This window comes from Episyrphus balteatus, chromosome 2, assembly GCF_945859705.1.
Source record: "Episyrphus balteatus chromosome 2, idEpiBalt1.1, whole genome shotgun sequence".
NCBI classification, from domain to species: domain Eukaryota; kingdom Metazoa; phylum Arthropoda; class Insecta; order Diptera; family Syrphidae; genus Episyrphus; species Episyrphus balteatus.
In genome coordinates, this window is record NC_079135.1 from 101,208,815 (window position 1) to 101,230,349 (window position 21,535).

The window sequence follows — 21,535 nt, forward strand, 5'->3', positions numbered from 1 at the left end:
ACCTAACGGGATTTCTTATTCCAACAGCTGCACCAAAACAGACCATCAGTACAACAATAACAAACCTTAAGTTGCGCAAAAAAAAAATAACAAAATATGCAATCCCATTTAGTGAAGAAAGAAGAAGATAATTGCTCATGTAAAAAGATACATACCTACTACACAGGCATCATTTGCGTGCATTGCGAAATTGTGAAATAAATATTAGAATTTCAGCTATTCAAATGATCTTTATAAAGCAGGTAGCGAAAAGCTTATCACTTTTGCCTTTTTTTGCTACAGGCGCCAAGCCATGTATAAGAATTTAAAGGACACACAAGTGACACAAACATACATAACCTATAAAGAAAATTACCTATCACAATTCACAAGCCGATGTCTCTTTTTGTGATTCCAATTTGTAATGATTTTTTTTTGTATGAAAATATGTATATGGTAAATTGTGTGTTTTCTTAGCTTATCCCTTAGCCATTAGGTACATTTAATGCATAATCATCTGACTGTATAATTATGTATGTACCGGTCGTGTGCACAATTGAAGGTAGGTAGCTTGATAGATACCTATCTATGTATGTACATGTTTAAAAAATTGCAAATCGTTGCGATTCTATACTGTCATTTTGGGCAGATTTATGGATTGAAAATAATTTCTATTGCTCTTTGGTTACTTTTTACTTTTGGTGAAAAGTTAAAGGATGGTTTTAGAAATGTTTATGATTTATCCCAGGAAATTGTTTGAGTACGAAAATGATGAAATTGAAATGAATATCGATAGTAGTATGATGATTGATTTATTATTTCTAGGTAGGAATAATATTAAAAAATGTATTGGTCGGAAAACAGTCTCATGTACCTGTAGGGGTACATAATGATTTTTTGTTTTTTTTTTTGTTTTTTGTTTTGCAGGTATATATGTACATATGTTTTTAGATATGTGTATGTAAAGGTATAGTTATTAAAAAAGTTTTGTTTGGTTTATAATCATGATAGATATAACTTACATATGTTTTTCACATAGGAATGTACCTATGTATGTATAATGCATTCCATGAAACATGTTGAAACAGGCTCCACAGCTAGATCAGCTGTTGATTTCCTTTGTGCTTCATCTCTTATTTCAGCTTCCATGAATTTCAAGCACTTATCCGCTGTTAGATCGTATCCGTGTACAACTCGTATTGCTCCCAGTGAGTTATCACCAAAATAATATCCCAAACTAGCACAACATGAACAGGTATTTTGTTTTTTTTTTTTTTTTTTTTACTTTGTTTTTCTGTTTGAATTTGAATTCCCTTTTTTTTTTAACTCGAGAGAATTTTTTGTCTTTGTTTTTCTATTTTTTTTTATTCATTTTTCGCACTTGCACTTGGACAAACACGAAAGCACCGCTGATGGTGGTTGTTTATTTTTCAATTAGAAATGTTTTTTTTTTTTATCATTATTATTAACGGCACTACATTTATAATAAAACCTTAATATACTTTTAGAGGTGCATAGCTCAATATTGGGCTACGAAGGACCGTGAACAATAATCTATTAGTAACTTTATAGTGGACTGTATAATTTATGATTAATAAATAATGTAAATAAAACACAACACATTGTATTTGTTCTAATTGGACTGCGTGTCCTCTTTATTGAAAGATCTTATTACGACTGAGGAGAAGAGAGGGAGGGAAGAATAAGGAAACACACACGATCGTTGGTTGGTGTTGTTGGTTGGCATGTCATGTGTGTGTTGGTAGTCTTCTTCTCCGTGGTAGGCACGGATTATTGAACAGGGAGTGTATATTGTTTAAAACCAAAAAAGTATTTTTATTTTCTAATTAAATAATAGACGTGTAAGATCCACTGATTGTTTTAAAAATTTAATGCACACGATGTGGGGTTTAATCCACCATTGTCAAATGTACCCCTTTTAAAGTCAAAAGTGCCCCGGGATCGGGGCACTTTTGACAAAATGACTTTTTTTAGAAAACATAATTTTTTTAAATGTTGTAATGTTGTAAAACAAAAAAAATTAATGCTAGTATAATCTTGAATAGTCAATAAATCAAATACAAAACAAAACATTGGAAAACATTAACAGTTTTCGAAAATACAGACCTTTAAAAACTAAGTGTCAAATGTACCCCCTTCTCCCCTGTTGTTGTTCTCTTGAAGCTCTTGATCAAAAGTCGATATGGACAGAAAGTAAAAAAAATGGACAGTTTTTAAGATAACGGTTTTTTTTCGATGACTATCTCAAACCTTTTATAAGGGATAGTATAACTTTATATATTGTGTTTTGAGTAATTTTTTAGTGGAATTCATAAGTTTTTAGGGTCGCTTAATCCAAATCCAAAGTCCATTTTGCCTCATCAGGTCAGGTTTTCAAGATAACCTCAAAAAATGTCACAGCCTCAAAAAATTTTTTTTGTTTTGGTCTGGGAGTGCGACTATATTAAATATATGCTTTTTAAGTCGCTGAAACCAAATTCGAAGTCTATTTTGTCCGTTACAATGTTAAATAAATTCAATTTCGTTTTCAGAACCCCCATATAACATAAAAAAACTACATCAGAACTTTCTAAAACAATTTGACTAGTCCTTTAAATTTTTATGAATAAATTATATCGCTCAAATGGCACCTCCATTTTGGGACAATACTTTTGTACCACTTTTATTTTTAACCTCTAAAAAAATACACAAATCAGAGTTTTTTTTTTTTTTGATTTTATGTTGATTTTTCTCCGATTTGACACGACATCAATTTTCTGTATTTTTCAAGAAAGCATTTGATGCCATTTCCAAAAACTATAGCAATCTTATAGTATGTCATTGATTTTCTGAATATGACAAAACAATAATATACTCGTTTATATTAAGTAGTTTTGAAATTTTGAATAATTTTAGCTAAAATTTATATTTTTCCTTCTATACAATGAATATTTAAAAAAGCAAGTTCCTGGCCTTAAGCTTTTTTTTCAAAATATTGGCATTATTTCAGAAATCTGAACGAAACATGAATAACATTTCAAAATTGAAGCTAGGTAGATACATTTTTATTCTTTAGAATGGTCAAAATATGTACATAGCTGTAAGATACGTATGTATATGTACGTCGCAATGGATGGATGGTCTTTCAAATGCTTTTAAGTTTTTTTACCAACCGAATATTTTTTTATTATTTTTTTTTTTGTAATGTTACAGTCGATTTTTGCTGCTCTCTTTTTGGCTTCGTACAAAAATATAACTGAATTACAATTGCTAAAAATATTCACATCCCTTCGAAAAAATCGATATTTAGAAAAAAAAAACCAAAATAGAAGAGGTATTTTATTTTTGTTGAAAAAAAAATTAATATTTTTTTTAGTAATACCAAGGGTTAGGAGACACTTTCGACCTAACAAGCGCAGAGGATGGATGGATATTTTTTTGCCTGTATTTTCATTTTTATTTGTTCCTTTTTTTTTTGGTTCAGATTAAAAATGTGCAAAGGAAGGTAAATTTATTTAGAAGGTTTTCGAAGAAGGCAGCAGGGTTGAGTATGAAACAAGGGAAAGAGTTTTTTTTTGTTTTTTTTTTTTGGAACTGAAAATGAAAAAAAGAATAAAAAAAACAGCATGTATGTAAGTTCCTTGTACAAGTTTTTTTTTTTTTTTAGAGAGAATAAAAATAAAACTGACGCCAGAAAATACATACATATAAAGGAAAAAAAAAAAAGATTAAAGTAAAAAAATTTCATATGGAATGGAAAAAGGATGTTCTTTATGAGCGTAATATGATTTTTTTTTTAGATAGGGAACAGTTTTAAGGGAAAAACAACACCAAATTCTGTGTATAAATTTAACTTCAAATTTGATCAATACTTTTTTGTATGTTTTTTTGTTTTTTTTTTTTTTTTATTATTTTTTTGTGTTGGGAATAAATTTGAAACCAATGTGGAATATTCACGAGAATTATTTTGCATATTCTGATGAAATTTGCAAAGACCAACTTGAACTTTATATGTAACATTAACAGTAACAATGTTTAGTTTGTAATTTAAATCACTTGTAAAAGAAAAAGTAATGATTAATACAAAAAATAAAAAAGAGTTGGAAAGAAGAACTTTGTTATGTGAATTTAAAACTACATATATTTACAGATTTATTCTACCACCTCATTCTACCAACTAATTTTGAAATAATTTTTCATCCAAATCAGAAGTGACAAATTGGAACTAGGTATAGTCCAATCAAATTAGCAAAAATAACTAAATTAATTAGGTAAAAGCTGAAAATTGTTGAGGCATACTATTGAACATAGATAAAGTCCTGACCTTTGCCTCCAGGGCCGGATTGGCAATATGGACAAAAAGGGGCGCCAATCCAGTTTTTTCATCATATCTCAGTTATTTGCAAAGACGGCAAAGTAAAAAAACGAAATTAATAATATTTATATTCAATCCCTACAAACGTATTAGGCCACGAGAAAAATATTTTTTTTGTTAAACAGTGTATTGAAATGTAAAAATTAAAAAATTTGCAATTTTTCCAAAAAACACTAAAAGCAAAAAATCTAAGTTAAATCAAAAATTTGGCAAATAGTTGTCAAGTTATTTTATGTTTGCTCTCTAAAACCATAAACATCATTCCAAATACCTTTCGTGCTGATTTTTGGTGAATTGTTTGTTAAAAATTGTTTGTACTGTTGCGAAGTCAGGATTTTTCGAAATTTCACACAAAACTGCATTAAATCGAAAACCGTAAGAATTTGGGATGAACAAGTTACCAAATTCTGAGAGCTCTAAAGTTGGCCTTTCAGCATATTTCGTTTGATCCATTACTTTTGGGACACACTGTATAAATTTTTAAATTTAATTTTCTCTGACAAAATATTTTGTTAAAACCTTTAAAACTGTTTCTTTAGACACTACCTTTACCTAAATATAACTCTCAACTGGTATAACGATGATGGTAGGTAGGTCATCCCATGGCGGGATCTTCTACTATCAAGTGACAATATTTTTTGTGTTTACCGCTGTATAACAAAAAAACCACTCAAGATATGAAAAAAAATTAATAAGATCTTTTTTGTAGAGAATTTTATTAGCTTAATTTTTTCTTGATTGGCGCCCATTTTTCTCCATATTGCCAATCCGGCCCTGGAGATAGAGGTCAGGACTTTTACTATGTTCAATTAAATGCCTTATTTTAGGTCTCCACCAATTTTAAGCTTTTACTTAATTAATTTTGCTATTTGCCTTTTTTAAGCTAACTTGACTGGACTAGTAGCTTCAAAAATCCATTAGTAGTTATGAAAAGCACTAAGATTTTGAAATATCATAAATTTGTATTTAGTACATATATTTTAGGCGCTGAAATATGGCATTTTGGGTTTTGCAAAGAAAAAACTATGTAGGTTACTCGATGTCAAAAGCATATAAAATCAGTAACCATTTTAATGGAAAGGAAATGCAAGACAGTTCAATTTATGTTTACAGTCTGAACTTCCTTTTCGAATAAAAAATCCTTTCAATTCTGCGCAATAATTACAAGAGTTTTCTTGATTTTTTTTTCTCATATTTCTACTAGCTGAAACAATTGCTATGAAAAAAAAAAAAAAACATCATGCAAAAGTATATGCGACTGGAAAAAATATTGGAAAGATTATTAAGTTGCATTATGAGTTGACGATGATTAATGAATCGGCCATGAATTGCACAAAGAAATGGAAGTCCCCTGTGTGGTCCACACACATGAAGTGGACAATTAAGCATTTATATGTTTTTTTTTTTTTTGTATTTATATTTCTTTTTGATAAATTCATGACCCTCTGTAGGAGACATCTGTTAATTTTAATTTTTAATATCAAAAAAAAAAAAAAAAAACTCACTCTGCTGTAGGTGAGAACTTTTATTTTGCAACTTTTGTAGTTTCATCTACGATTATGCATTGATGTAAATTTTTTTTTTATAAAAATACCTAGGTACTAAAATACAATTACATTGCGTACCTACGAACAAACACAGTGAAATTAAATAGTAATTCGTGTAATAATAATAATAGTTGGAGATAATGAAATTTTTCGGGAGTAACTTGATAACGATAAATCAATTGGGTTAACACATTTCTTGAAATTAATAGCAATTCAACTTTATTAAGTTATGAATGGAATAGGTCGGTATTGGATTTAAGGCAATAGGCAGAAAGTAGCTATTGTTTTCATCAATTTCTAGATTACAACGGATATTTCGTAACACCTTTTATTAATGGTATTATCATTATTTTGTTTTTAAATTAACTGAATGTTACAATTTTTTTAATTTATTTTTTTTTCTTTTTAAATAAGTTTTTTTTATCGATTTCGCTTTGAAAATGTACCTACAGTTACTCAAAGAATTACTGGATCAAAAATTAAGAAAAAAATGTGTATTTACCTTGAAATTGTGTTAAAAATAAATATTATATCACTTTTTAAGGGTCTATGAAGCCATCTCGGTGCTAGAAAAAATTGCGTTTTTAAGGATTGTTTTTTTTTTTTTAATTGAAATAAAGGTGGTAGCAAAAAAATTTTTCCTGAGCATGTTATAGGGCAAGAATTTATGTACATATTATGTATGTAAGTTAGGGTGGTCCAATTTTTTGGTTTTTACATTTCCGTTGTTCCCCACTAAAAAATTGGTTGCATATGTGTTTTGTATTACACACGTGAAATTTCAGCTTTTTAGGTAAAGTGTAGGTGGGCGCTCAACAGGCTTAAAGTTTTTGCTCAGATGCTGTTATAGCTGGGTCCGCATGCCTTGTAATTAACTTTTTCTATGATTTATCAAGTGAATTAAGTTATGTTGTGGTAAAGTTTTTCATGATATGTTTTTTCTTTCATAAACCCCAATAGTTAAGTGATATTTTCACAGATAATTTTTGTTCATTAAATTCGTCTGTAAGTATTTTTTGCTTAAAGTTAAAACAAAACAGAATCAATCAATGAAATATGAGCTAGTGACTCAAAACCAAAGAAACATGAAAATCATTTACTTGGTTGTCGGGAACATGCGTGCTTATCATGTTTAAGCCAAATTCCAACTCCAAGCCAAATCCTAATATGATATAATCAGGTATTAAGGGTAACAAAGTCTAATATTTCAATGCTGATGAGCGCCCTCTTCCTTTTACTTTTGAGGGCTAAAACTTTTAGCATATGTTGGTATTGATGTCTGTAGCAAAATAATGGGTGTTGAAGTAATGAATTATATGGTTTATTTTTTTGCCTTATAACGTGGACCACACTAATGTAAGTGTAAACTTCATAATTTTTTTTTTTAATCACTGCAATGAATCTCTGTGAGTGATTAATAAAAAAAAAATGCACGTACTTGCTCTTATATTAAAAAATAGTACTAAAGCTTTTAAAAATAAAAAAATATATAGACCAGTGCCGATGCCTTCAAAAACATTAAAAAGTACAAAAAAATCATAGTAGGATGAAACCCATTGGAAAAGGAGGGGAATATGATAAGAATGAAAGGAAAAATAAATTACGGGCGAGCCGAGTTCGGGAAGTGGGTGGGTTGAGTTTTTAATGGTAAAAAATGGTATATCTCGATTTCCGGCAAAACTACAAATCCTATAGAAAAAAGTTGTATAGCAAAGTTGTAGGTAATAAAAAGATCTACAACTTTTGTATCAACAATTTTTTCACATAACCTCAAAATTTATGTGAAAAGTTCAAAAAACCGAGTTTTTGGTTTTTTATTTTTATCTTTTTCAAAAACAAAAATTTTTATACGAAATTTGGTGAAAACTTACCTTATTATTTCCCAAATACACTGTAATTTATTTGATTTAAAATATTAATTTGTTCACCTTATTTTGACTTAATACCAAAAAAACACCCTAATTTTCAATCGAAAATTCACGTGTCAAAATATCAGCTTTTTTCAAAAAGTCGGTAAGCATTTCGTTCGTTAAAATGTCTATTTTCTGATGGTGTAAAAAAAATTTTACATTAGTATACTATAGAACATGTTCTAGTAAAATTCAAAAAATGAAAAAAGCTTGAATTCGAAAAAAAATTTTTGACATTGTTTACAATTTTGGCCTATTTATTCAAATTTACACTTTAATTACTCAAAAAACGTAAGATTAATCAATGTTACATGAAATCTTACGTTTTTTGAGTAATTAAAGTGTAAATTTGAATAAATAGGCCAAAATTGTAAACAATGTTAAAAATTTTTTTTCGAATTCAAGCTTTTTTCATTTTTTGAATTTTACTAGAACATGTTCTATAGTATACTAATGTAAAATTTTTTTTACACCATCAGAAAAAAGACATTTTAACGAACGAAATGCCCACCGACTTTTTGAAAAAAGCTGATATTTTGACACGTGAATTTTCGATTGAAAATTAGGGTGTTTTTTTGGTATTAAGTCAAAATAAGGTGAACAAATTAATGTTTTAAATCAAATAAATTACAGTGTATTCGGAACATAATAGAGTAAGTTTTCACCAAATTTCGTAGAAAAATTTTTATTTTTGAAAAAGATAAAAATAAAAAACCAAAAACTCAGTTTTTTGAATTTTTCACATACATTTTGAGGTTATGTGAAAAAATTGTTGATACAAAAGTTGTAGATCTTTTTATTACCTACAACTTTGCCATACAACTTTTTTCTATAGGATTTGTAGTTTTGCCGGAAATCAAGATATACCATTTTTTACCATTAAAAACTCAACCCACCCACTTCCCGAACTCGGCTCGCCCGTAATTTATTTTTCCTTTAATTTTCATCATGTTCACCTCCTTTTCCAATGGGTTTCATCCTACTATGATTTTTTTTGGTTTCAAAAATTATCGACCCTGGTCTAATATGTATATATTTTCAATTTAATTTTATAAGAAATTTTATTAAAACATCAGAATAATATAAAATTTGTTTTTCAAAAATGTAAAAAAAACATCAATTTATGTCCTTTTGACCTCCAAATGAAGTATGCCATAAATTTTGTTTGATATTACAAAGTATTCTAACAATATTTCTTTTTTTTAATAAAGTGGTCAAAACCGTTTAAAAAAATTTTTTTTTAGGTAGGTACACAAATTTTCAAAAAAAAAAAAAAAATTTATATGCCAATATATAGGAAAAAGATACGATTTTTTAATGGTCACATAAAAATTATGTTAAAAAAAATCCATTCATCCGGTTTCATAAAATTGATTTATCGATTTATCAAAAAAAAAAAAAAATTATGCCGATTTAATTCGAAACTAAAACAAATTTAGTATGATAGTAGGCTTAAGCCAGAACTATAATTGGCGGATGGAGTCGGAAGCTACTGTCAATTGTTGTTGTTTTCTTTGTATTTTCGATAAGTTTTCATCCGTCGAGTGCGGTTGCGAGCGCTGTTCCCCTCCGTTTGCATCCGACGATCCGACAATTATAGTTCTGGCTTTAAAGTATGCTTTGTTTTAATTACATACATTTTTTTTCTTAAAACAATCTTCTATTCTAACTTAAAAAAAAAGTAAGAGGAAAGTTAGAATGGTGTTAACTAGTGTCATGTTAATTCCCTTAAATAGACTGACTATAAATTTTCGCCATTTTTTTTTTTTTTTTTTTTGAAAAATTTTGAATAAAAAATATTATGATTACCTACTCCTGCTACAACGTTTTTGTGCAAAATTTTCGTTGAAATCAGTTACGTCTTTTACGTTTTGGCAAGTACCGTTAGTTTTGGTTCTAAAAATAATATATCGATTTCCCCTCTAGTAAAACCTTTAACTACGAAGTTTGAAGTAAATCGCTTCAGCTCAAGATAGAGACAGACAGACACATAATTGGTATAATGTTTTGCCTTTTTTGAAAAAGTTATTTGAAAAACTTAGCACTGTTTACAAAAATAAATTCGTTTATTTTTTTGTTTTAATTTGTGTATCTATATTAATATGTGTTCCTTACTTAACTTTAAATATAGCTAAGTGCTTATTTTAACAAATAAAAAAATTGGTGTTTGGTCTTGACAAATTCTGCTCATTTTGAGATATGGTTTTTATTCCATTATTTATTAGGTACTTCACATGAATTTATTTGTCTATAGCAAATTGTGAAGAAATAATTTGAAAAATTGGTCGTATTTCTATATACAATCTCAAAGCTCAGCATTTTTGGATTTGTGTTGTGTTGTGTCGACCACAACATCGACTTCAATTTCACATTTTAATAACCTCAACTTATCCTATTTCAATGTTCCATATTTTAAAGACAAATATACCTCATTGATAATAAAAAAAATAGGAATCGGAAATTTCCAAGCAGCGTTTTGTTATAAATATTCCTCATGACATTAATATACGAAGCATTATCCTTTGCCTTGAGTTTCTTTCGTTAATTAATTTTTTAAAAGCTCTTAATTAGTATTTCCTGCACAAAAAAAACAGAAAATTTCTTTTTTTTTTTGCGCCACAAAAATTTATTCAGATATTTTTCAATTTCCACTAAGAGCGGTCGAAAAAAAAAAGAAAATCCAACCAAACCCATTCCCCTCTAAACATAAAAAATACAAAAAAAAAAAAAAAGAATTATATATAAGTATCGATTTTTCTGAAATGAAAAACGTGTTTTATGTGCAGAAAAAAAATATAAAAATAAAATGAAAAATAAAAAAATATAAAAAAAATCCTCAACCCGGCCAGCTAGCAGCAGCACCGTAGAAATATTTTTTTTTTTGCCAAAGAAAATTGTATAAAAAATGAGAAAATTCCATAAAAATTCTATTCTTCACCATCCCATACTTAGCACTGTGCCAATAGCCGCCTCCATTACCCAACACCCACCTTGCTGCTACTACCATTCCATCACCCACCACCCTATTGCGTTGGGAGTTGAAAAATTGTACAAAATAAAAAAATCTTTTTTTTTTTTCAGAAAATATTTCGTTTTGCTCTTCGAACCCCCCGACAATTCACCCTTATAGCAAGTCTCACATAAAATGAAAATGAAAAATGTAATGTGGAGCCAAAATAAAAAAAAAATATAAAAGGAAAATAAAAAAAAAAAAAATGTGCTGGCAGCTTTTCCCTCTTATGGCCCCAATTTGTTTTTGTACTTTTTTTTATCCATACATATATATTTTTAGCTCTCAAGGGATGATGAGGTACACATTTTCTTTTTTTTTTTTTTGTTGCTTTTTTAATTTTATGTGACAAAGGCAAAGGGCTTGCATTTTCTTATTCATTTTTCCTTTTTTTTTTTATTTTATTTTTCTCAAAAAAATTATGTCTCGTCCTTTTTTTATAATTTGCAAAGAGCAAAAAGGAAAAAAAAATTGTATAACGAGGGATATTAAAAAAAGCAGCAGCAACCTCTGGCAGAATGAAGATATGGCTTTAAAAAGTCTATGTTAATAAGAGTATAGCTGTATAAGAAATACCATTAAAAATAAAAAAAGTTTAATATAACGGAGGTAACGTTGAACGTTAAAGTAAAATAATAATAACAAAAAAAAAAAACACTAGCAAATTCTGCCATAATGACGTTTGGCCCGAAACTCAAAAAAGGTTAAAGGTCTCTATACTACTTATGTTCAGGTTGAAGATAGAATATTAAAAAAGAAAAACAATCTTCTCAAATAAATAACGTATATAAAAGATTACAAAATTTAGACTGTAAAATAAACCCCTTCAGAACTGGCTGTGTTATGTTAAATTTTTGTACACTGTTTAATTTTGAAATGTAATTAAACTTTGGTTATTTCAAAATTAAAAAAGCTTTTAAAATTAATGTAGACATAAGGTAAAGCTGGTATTTACACATTTTTTGGTATTTAATATAACAATGAATAGTATTTTCGAACAGCATAAACCAAAAACTCAGAGATAAATGCATTATTTATTTTATATAAACAATCTAAACAAACTCATATTTTAAAATTAAATCATTTCATTTTTGGTATTTTACTTCAATTAATTACATTTAACTATATCCACTAGTACATCGGTTCTCAACCTGTGGTCAGCGGACCCTGGGGGTCCGCGTAAAATTTCAGTGGGTCCGCGACAGCTTTTCAATAATATCTTTAACATTGTTCCAATGTGACGCTCAACTAACTTTGTTCCTAAAGGAACATTACCTTTACTAACTCCTCACTTTACTCCCATTCTATACCATTTTTACACTTTTCAATTATAAATACATGAATCGAGTTTTAATTACAAAAGTGCAACGAAGTGCTTTTTTAACTCTTCTAGCTTCGCGAAAAATATGAATTTTTTCCTGAAAGAAATAAATTTGTCATTTGAACTGCTCAGCTCAACTTGTATTTAAGGACATCATTCTTTCTGGTTAAATGCTAGAAAGCAATATACTTTAACCCTTTGTCGGCACACGGGTGCGAATTTGGCACGACAAAAATGAAAAAATTACAATTTTTTCAAAAAAGTGGGTGCAAAAAAGTCTCTTTATAATGGTGTAAATACATTTTTTTTTTATTGTGAAAACAATATTCGAATTCCTCGGAAAATTCTACATCAATTTCATATGCGTTTTCTCTATAAAATATGAGACATAAAAAAGTTCTAGCGACATGAAAAAGTAGAAGCCATATTCGCACCCGTGTGCCTATCACGTCACAAAAAAGAGGTGTGCCTACAGAGGGTTAATATCGCAAAGAGCTATTAAAGTATTAATTTCTTCATATTTAAGTGAAAAAGCTTTTTTTAAATCTTCTTATAGCTAAAATATGTAAATATGTATTGAAATAAATTAGTATCACATGTAGAACTTAATTTAAGAATTAAAAAACCAGCTATCACTCTGATTATTGGACTAACTGCTTACATATCGTCGCCGTAAAGCAAAATTGTTCTAAGTCACAAAAAGCAAATTTTACAGGGCACGATTTTTAAGTTTCAAATTGGTTTAAAGCGACAATTTTCTGCTCGGTTGCCATTCAAGTTATCTTTTTTATAAAGTTTTTTCTTTTGTCTTGAATAAAATATACAAGTTTACCTCATTAGTAGGTGCATACTATTTTTAAATATTTTTTTAAACTAAAAACCCAAAATTGGACATAGAACAATTCCTATACAAGTACGTTTTTTCCTTAAATAAAAAGTGGACTTAGAACAAAATATGATGGGACTTAGAACAATCAAGAATTCCCGGGCTCATTTTCAAAAGGCTACTTCCCTGTTTTTATTGTTCTATGTCCCATTAAATTATATTATCTACGGAATGAATTTTTTTTTTTGACAAAACGGTTTTCAAATTCGGAAAGAGCACCCTCAAATTAGTAAAACTATGTAAAACGACGATATGTATGTAATTTACCTACCTACTTTCAATAACATTTTAATAAATAATATTCTTATAAAAACATGTTTTCAACTTACTGTTAATTTAACAATTCTTATACATAATAATAATTTCAATTTATTCTTAAGAGGGGTCCGCCGACCTGAAAAATTTTTTACCGGTTTACGGTATTTCAAAAACCTGAATTGAATAACTTTGAGTTTGGATGAGGAAGACAAAAAAAGCGATTTTCATTCTAACCAGCGTTATTTATCATTTAGGTAGGTACTTTGAATTTTAAGATTTCCCTTTTCGGATTTTTTGGTATAAATAGATAAAAATATCAATTAAAAAATGCATTTGAAATTAAAAAAAAGTATTGCAAATAAAAAAAATTGCATTAAAAAAATATTTATTGCAACTCAAAATCAATTTTTTAAACGGCCTAATGAATTTTTGATTAATATTGTCCTTTTTATTGCGTACCCACATGTTTTTGAAAAGTGGTTGAAAGCTTTTTTTAAAAATAAAATACATATTTCAAAAAACAGTGCCTTAAGATTTAAAAAAAAAAAAAATTTCTCAATTTCCTTGTTCAAGAAATTAAAAAAAAGTCAAAACCTTTTAAAGGAATTTTTTTTCAACTTTTAAATCATTTTCTTTTTGTTTTTAAATTTCTTAATTTTATGAATTCTTAAAAAGCATTAATATTCCAAGAAACTTTCAAAATAAGAGTTGCTCTTGTCGGGAGTCGGGCATTTTTTTTTTTAAATTTGTAGATGAGTGCATTAAACATTAAAATACTTTTTACAACCTTGGTTCTGGGGCACATCTAATAAACAAGAAAACAAAAATGAAAAATATCTTAAATATGAATATACCTAATATACATATAAAATATATACAGGGTGTCACACAGTCACCATGTTTTCTAAGTCGAAAAACTTATAAGATTGTTTTCTGGTTTCGTTATGCTCTTAAAATTTCTTAAACAAACCTCAATTTTTAACACAACTTCTTTACTTCCGATATAGACACAATAGGGCAGGTTTATGATTCGTAAAAAATTTGAACTCGAAATTACAATGAGACATGACATAACGATGATGAAAAATGCCAAAAATGTTTGTCCCGCAATTCTTTCTGTCTGTCTGTGTGTCTCTAGCTACCAAACCACTGAAACGACTTGCATCAAACTTGGTAGTTAAGGAATTTGAGTGATTCACTCTATAGGAAACATTTTTTTTTAACTACTAATTTTGGTGATAGCAATATGAACTGAAAGTTGTTTACCTCAAAAACGGCTGTTAGGATGTAAATTTCAGTCCCTTTTTTGATAAAAAAAAATTAAAGTTATGATTTTTGACTAACTTTTTGTACTAATCCAGTAACTAGGCATTATTATCTTTCAATTAAGCCATCGAAACCTTAAAAATTATTTAATTTAATATTTTTTACGAATTTTTAAAAATATGTTACATGAGAGTAACGCTGGGTCCGAAAGGGTTAAAAAAAATTCGTGTACCTACTGCTGAAAATAAAGTAATTATTTTGAAATCAAAAAATATTTTTGAACTGTTACTAAAGGTGACTGCCTTAGAACCGTTTTCTTTATTTCTGAAAAATTTTCTACGAACACGTTATGTTAACCTTAATTTAAAAATTAAAAAATATTTTCAAAAATATCAATTTTGGATTTACAAAAAAAAAAATAATTTTTAATGTTTTTTCTAAAAATAAATTTTTTGTTTGATATCTTTCTCTTGTATTAATTTGTAATCCCAATTTTTACTTTGAATTTCAGATCAAAATGTTGCCTCAACAGTATTGTCTACGATGGAAATACCATCACAGCAATTTACAAACAATGTTCTCACATTTGTTAGATCGTGGATGCTTCTGTGATGTGACACTAGCATGTGAGGGACAATTGATTCGGGCACATCGTGTTGTTTTATGTGCGTGTAGTACATTTTTCGATCAAGTATTAACAAATTATGCCAGCGAAAGAGATCCAATAATAATAATAAAGGATGTTACATTTGCCGATGTTAAATGTTTAATTGAATTCATGTATAAAGGAGAAATTAATGTTGAACATGTAAGAAAAAAAAAAAAAAACTTTTCAACATTTTAATTTATAAATAAAACAAAATTGATAAATTAATTTTTGCAGGCAAGTTTGGCATCGCTTTTGAAAACAGCCGATGACCTTAAGATAAAAGGTTTAGCCGAAGTTTCCTGGAGGGATGAAGAGACTGACCCAGTTATGATGGACCATCATCCACGTATGCAAGAAAACATTCCACACAATGACCAAAGGTCACCGCCACGAAATAATTATCATGATAGTAGGCCGCCTTCGTCACCCTTGCCACCATCATCGGGCAGTAATAATAGGTTAGCACCGCGTATGCCAATGTTAACACCAATGCCCTCGTCTAGTGGTGGCGAATATATTGGACCAAAAAGGAAAAGAGGTCGTCCGCCATTAGATGATTCATATGATGTTTTTAGCACGTAAGTGTTCCCTTAATAACACAATATAAAACCATTAGGGTGGGTAAAAAAAAAATCGAAATTCTTTTTTTATTTTTTTAATTTTATACTCGGAAAAATCGATTGCTAGACATCTCTAAAATATACTCACCAAATATGAGCTTTTTATATTACTGGGAATGTCCTCCGCAATTTTCCATTTTTACATCAATCTTCTACTAAAAAACATCTTTTTTTTTTAATAAATCGACTTTTTATCAAATTTTTTTTTCATATTCTTGTAGGAAATTGAACGTTCTATAAAAAATATCCTGTACACTTTTTGCGTTTGTATAACCATTTAAAAGATATTTGAGTTAAAGTTAAAAAAAATATAAAAATATTTTTTACTTTTCAAAATTTTCTTATTCTAATTCACTGAAAAGTATGCATTGCTATTTGGATACGAATATCTTCTAATCGGTTAAAGCAATCAATTTTAAGCCCAAAACTTGTTTGTAGAACGTTTAAGCTTTTACAACAATACATCTTGCTAATTAGATAATAATGACTTTCCAGTGAATTAGAAAATTTTGAAAATTAAAAATGAAAAAAGTATTTAAGACATTTTTTATGTAGATTTTTTGACTATAAAATAAAAAAAAGACTTTCGATTTTTTGGACCCACCCTAACCTGCATAATACAAAATAACCATGTAACCATTGATTCCGTTTTTAGCCCCAAAATGTCACATGTTGCACCTAATTGTGAATTAATGTACCCGGAGGTGCGAACCCGTCTTGATTCACCACCCCCACAAGTAGAAGAACGACAACGTTCAGCCCCCCGCGATACTGAAGAACCAATCCATGTTAGCCCTGAACCAACTGAATGGCAACACCGGCATGTTGAATCAGAGGATACCGAACCCCAACACAGTACGGAAAAATCCGTTTCACAAGAATCGGTAACCGGTCCTGGGCCGGAATATTATCAAAATAACGAGTCACATCCAGATCAAGAAAATGAACCCGAACAAGAAATCACAGTTGAAGATGAAAGAAAGTATTCAATTGATCAGGATTTGAATGAGCTCGGTGGAGAGGATCAAGACACTGATGAGCAGAGTAATAGTAAAAATGATGAGTCTGAAACACAATTAACATCTGAAGAATTGGCTCAATGGGATGATGTGGTTAAAATGGATGCATATTTGTCGACAGGGAGAAGACCACAGTTCTGGGAGGAACCATTTACGAAAAGGGTAAGGATATTGTTTTGTGAATTTGTTAATATGATTTTGATTTTTGATGTTTTTTTTGTAGGTCTTGGATGCAATAAAAAATAAAAAATTGGAAATGAAAAAAGCTGCAAAATTATTGGGAGTATCATATGGAACATTGTATGGGCGGTATCGTGAAGTATATGGCTGTTTGAAACATCCATACAGGTTAGTGATTAATTTTTAAGTTTTTCGAAATTGTCTTATACGTATATTATTTATTATTATCGTAGGCCTAGCACAACAATGATGAATCGGTATGATCTTGTTTGGCCACATAAGCGCTCTGGTAATTATATACTCCATTAATCATTTTGCTTAAATCCAAATAACGAAAGGCAATAAAAACATTTTTTTTTTATTTAAGAGCGTTGTGAATTTTGTATGCACAAAAATAATAAAAATATTAGGACCTTCCAATTAAATTATAAGGACACAATCGAACTGCGTAGCTCTTAAACTCCCTCGTTTAACAATTGCCATTAGCTACTAGTACCTATCATTTAAATAAGATATTACAATGAAATTATAAGCAAATTAAAAAGAGTTGCAATTATTCACATTTTATTAAATTTAAATTCTCCATTTAAAAGAGGAAATTTTATAATTTTGTAATTTTTAAAAGGAACTTTAATTGATTAAATAAATTGAGGCTTAGTGTCTCAAGAAATTCAGCTTCAAAACATTGTTGCACCCTGTAGTTTAAGATCAATAATTTAAAATTTAATAATTTAAAGTGAAATGTTCACTAGGGTGTATAGAACATATAGGGTGAAAAAATTTTTTGATGATCATTTTCATATTTTTAATATTATGTAATTGTTCATAATTGTCATATTAATTTCTATCATCCAACAAAATTGGACAACCAAAGACGGCTCCCTTACTGCTTTCCATTGTGGAAGATATAAGGCGAGGGGCAGTTTAGGACAATGATAAAGTATTTAATTCTTAAACATTATGAAGTCTCTTTATTCTTAACTTCTCTTTAAAGCACCACATCAATTTTTTTCCCATAAAAAAAACACCCTTTCATCCATGATGATCATTGATTCCAACCTCAAATTACACATGTTCTCTTCTCTTCAAAATACACCATTTCACATAGACATATTTAATTCGTAATTTCCATTGGAAAGTATAAAATTTTAAATAAAGCTCGTAAGAATATACCATTTTTTGGAGCTTGACCTATTTCACAAAAAAAAAAAAACATTATTTCATTTAAAAAATTTTTATAGATTGGATAGATTCTTGTTTGTTTTTGTAAATGAAACACATTTCCTAATTTTCTTTTCAATCAAGATAATTTCGTCCACTCAATTGAAAACTCATTAATGTCGTTTTCGATTGGAAACACTCAAGGATTCACTCATTCTGAAATCCAATAAAACAGTTTGAATCGCTTCCACTCAATTTTGTTTTTTTTTTGTTTATGTTTGTTTTTATTTGAAATTCAAAATGTCAAATATGGCATAGGATTTCAAAAATAATTTATATTAATGGCGTTTTCGATTGGCTCTCCGGAAGCGTCCGGAATCATTCAGAAGCCTTCTGAAAGTGTTTTATTTGCACAAAACTGACAGACAGAACGCTTCTGAGAAGAGAAATTCTCTTCTAGATTTCAAAACAGAATCCAATCAAAAAGCACTAATACATATATACTCACATGTCAAATAAACACTCAATCATGTTTTTTATTGTTTTTCATTCACTTTTTTTTTATTTTTTGAAATTAATTTGTTAATTTACTTTCAAACAATTCAATTATGCTTTTAAAATATTTTAAAAACGTATAAAAAACGAATTCCACATTAATTTGTTGAACATTAGGCACAATTTTCTTTTAATATAAATTATTTTTCAAATCCTATGCCATATTTGACATTTTGAATTTCAAATAAAAACAAACATAAACAAAAAAAAAAAACAAAATTGAGTGGAAGCGATTCAAACTGTTTTATTCGATTTCAGAATGAGTGAATCCTTGAGTGTTTCCAATCGAAAACGACATAAAAGAAAATTGTGCCTAATGTTCAACAAATTAATGTGGAATTCGTTTTTTAAACGTTTTTTATTATTTTTTATTTTAAAAGCATAATTGAATTGTTTGAAAGTAAATTAACAAATTAATTTCAAAAAAAAAAAAAAAAAAGTGAATGAAAAACAATAAAAAACATGATTGAGTGTTTATTTGACATGTGAGTATATATGTATTAGTGCTTTTTGATTGGATTCTGTTTTGAAATCGAGAAGAGAATTTCTCTTCTCAGAAGCGTTCTGTCTGTCAGTTTTGTGCGAATAAAACACTTTCAGAAGGCTTCTGAATGATTCCGGACGCTTCCGGAGAGCCAATCGAAAACGCCATAAGTAAAAAATTTCTTCAACAAGTTTAAATTTGACAAAATTTATGACAGCTGTTACGTGATACCTTTGTAAAAAATAACTCAACTCTTCAAAAAAAAAGAAGGTTTTCCACCAAAAATATTTTTAAGGACTTTGTCCCTTCTTCATCTAAATCTAAAACCCACATCTCAAATTTCATCAGTTATGAGCTTATTTTAACTATGGTAGTGAACCTGAACATTTAAGAACCTTTGCGTAAAATCGTCAATAAGTTTTTCTTAGAGTAATGGTATTGACTTAATTTTGATTTTGATTTCTTTAGATTCCACAAACAATTTTTTCACTGTTTCGTTGACATGGTCTTCCTCTCTCTCTCACGAAAAAGTTCCTCAAAAATTTGTTTATACATTTTTATTGCATTGACTTTTTGAACTGTTTTACCTGCTCTTAATGTTGTACAGTTTTTAAAAATGTACTAAAGGTACGAGGATGAACAAAATTAAGGATTTTTTTTTGTTTTTAAGAAAAACAATCTAATTTAACAATTTTTTTTATTAATTATATATAAAATTGGATTTATCTTATTTCAAGAAATGCATTGTAAATTTTTATAAAACTTTTATAAAACTGAAAAAAAACAATTATTATTTTCTCTAATTAAAAAAAAATATTTTTGTTTCTTCCAGATCTAAAAATGCGTGATCTGAAAGACGTTTGGTTGAGGTGAAATTTATCAACTAATACCAACAATTGAAAGATTTATCCACATTCCACACCGTATTAAATAAATATCTAAAAAAATAAATGTTTTGATAATTATAATTATTTATATTTAATTATGGTGTATTTGTGTTATAGGTAATAAGTTGAATAATGTTTTTGTTTTTTTTTTTTTTATTTATCACTTAATAATTATGAACATAATTAGGTTTAAAATGGCAAGAAAAAAAAAGACAAAATAATGTTTAAATTTATTATTTTGAGGCTGATGCTAATAAGATTTATTATTTATTTTAAGTTAGGTATTTTTTCTTAACAAAAAAAAAAACATAAAAACAAAAAAAAAAATATAAAACACACACACATTCTGTAAATTTTCAACAACAAAATATGAAACGCTATATTTAATCTAAGAATTAAAATAAAAAAAAAAACAAAATTTAAAATCGATTTAATTTGATTTATTGCAATATGTGACAATTTCTTATCAGGGAAATATGAGGCAAACAATGGAAGTGACCGATGTGAAAATACAAAAATAAAAATTCACCTTAATCTTTACATTTTAAAAATTTGGAATAATACTTAAAAAAGTTTATTTTATTTATTTTTTCAAAAAAAAAGTATAATTATTGATTTTATCAAGGTAAAATTTGAAATTGAAAAAAATTAATAATTTATATATTTAACATTTCTTTACAGTTATAACTTTTCCAGATTTTGTTTTAAATTGTACGGAACGGCATGCCCGTCTGTATCTCAATAAGGGAACACTCTTAACCGGATCCTCCTTCAATGCCTAAAAATTACGATCATTATTTAATAGAATTTTCGTCTTTTATACACACAAAATGTATAATACTCACTTCGGGATCCTGAGCAAGTTTGGGTTCATCATTTGCTTTAACAATTTTATTACAAAGTTTATCTGAACTTTTTACAATATTGTTAATTGGTTGTTTTAAAACCTCAACTGCAGTCTTCTTTGGTTCTGGGAGCCCGAAAACCACAGTAAGGAATGCCAACATAAATATAATTTTAAAAGACATTTTGAAGATGATATATGTAAATAATTATAATTTTTAAAATTATTTGTTAAAAAGTTTTAATTCAACTGATAGCTTACATAGGAAGTATTTTTCTTTTATAGCTGATCAGATCAACGATCTTATCCTTCAGAGTGTGATTTTTTGTACAATATTGCTTAATATCCTTTGTTTTGTTCTTTATCATTTTTTTTGTGTGACAAATGGGATTCCCAATTTATATTGGCAAGTTTTTAATAAGAAAAATGATTTCGGTTAAATGCAACTTTAAAATTTTTTAACAAAATATACAGGGTGTCTCACTGTCACAGAAACAAACGAGAACCTTGGGTTCTTGGGATGAGATGATCCCAAGTCAAAAAACTTATGATGTAATTTACTATCTTTGCCAAAGAGCAAACGA

The 21,535-nt window shown here is 28.3% G+C and overlaps 1 protein-coding gene across 2 annotated transcripts in view; it reads left to right on the plus strand.

The window, feature by feature from the left end:
• Positions 1-20,258, plus strand: part of LOC129912293 (protein bric-a-brac 1) — a 54,611-nt gene extending 34,353 nt beyond the window's left edge. Inside the window, exons 2-7 of one of the 2 annotated variants that reach the window (XM_055990497.1) lie at positions 15,064-15,360; positions 15,436-15,779; positions 16,477-17,002; positions 17,064-17,188; positions 17,254-17,309; positions 20,053-20,254. In XM_055990497.1, coding sequence (XP_055846472.1) covers positions 15,070-15,360; positions 15,436-15,779; positions 16,477-17,002; positions 17,064-17,188; positions 17,254-17,309; positions 20,053-20,093 — 1,383 coding nt within the window. In that variant the 5' untranslated portion in view covers positions 15,064-15,069 and the 3' untranslated portion in view covers positions 20,094-20,254. Of the gene's footprint in view, positions 1-15,063; positions 15,361-15,435; positions 15,780-16,476; positions 17,003-17,063; positions 17,189-17,253; positions 17,310-20,052 lie in introns of those variants that run through there. The other variant, XM_055990498.1, reaches the window with a different exon arrangement.
• The last annotated feature ends 1,277 nt before the right edge of the window (positions 20,259-21,535 follow it).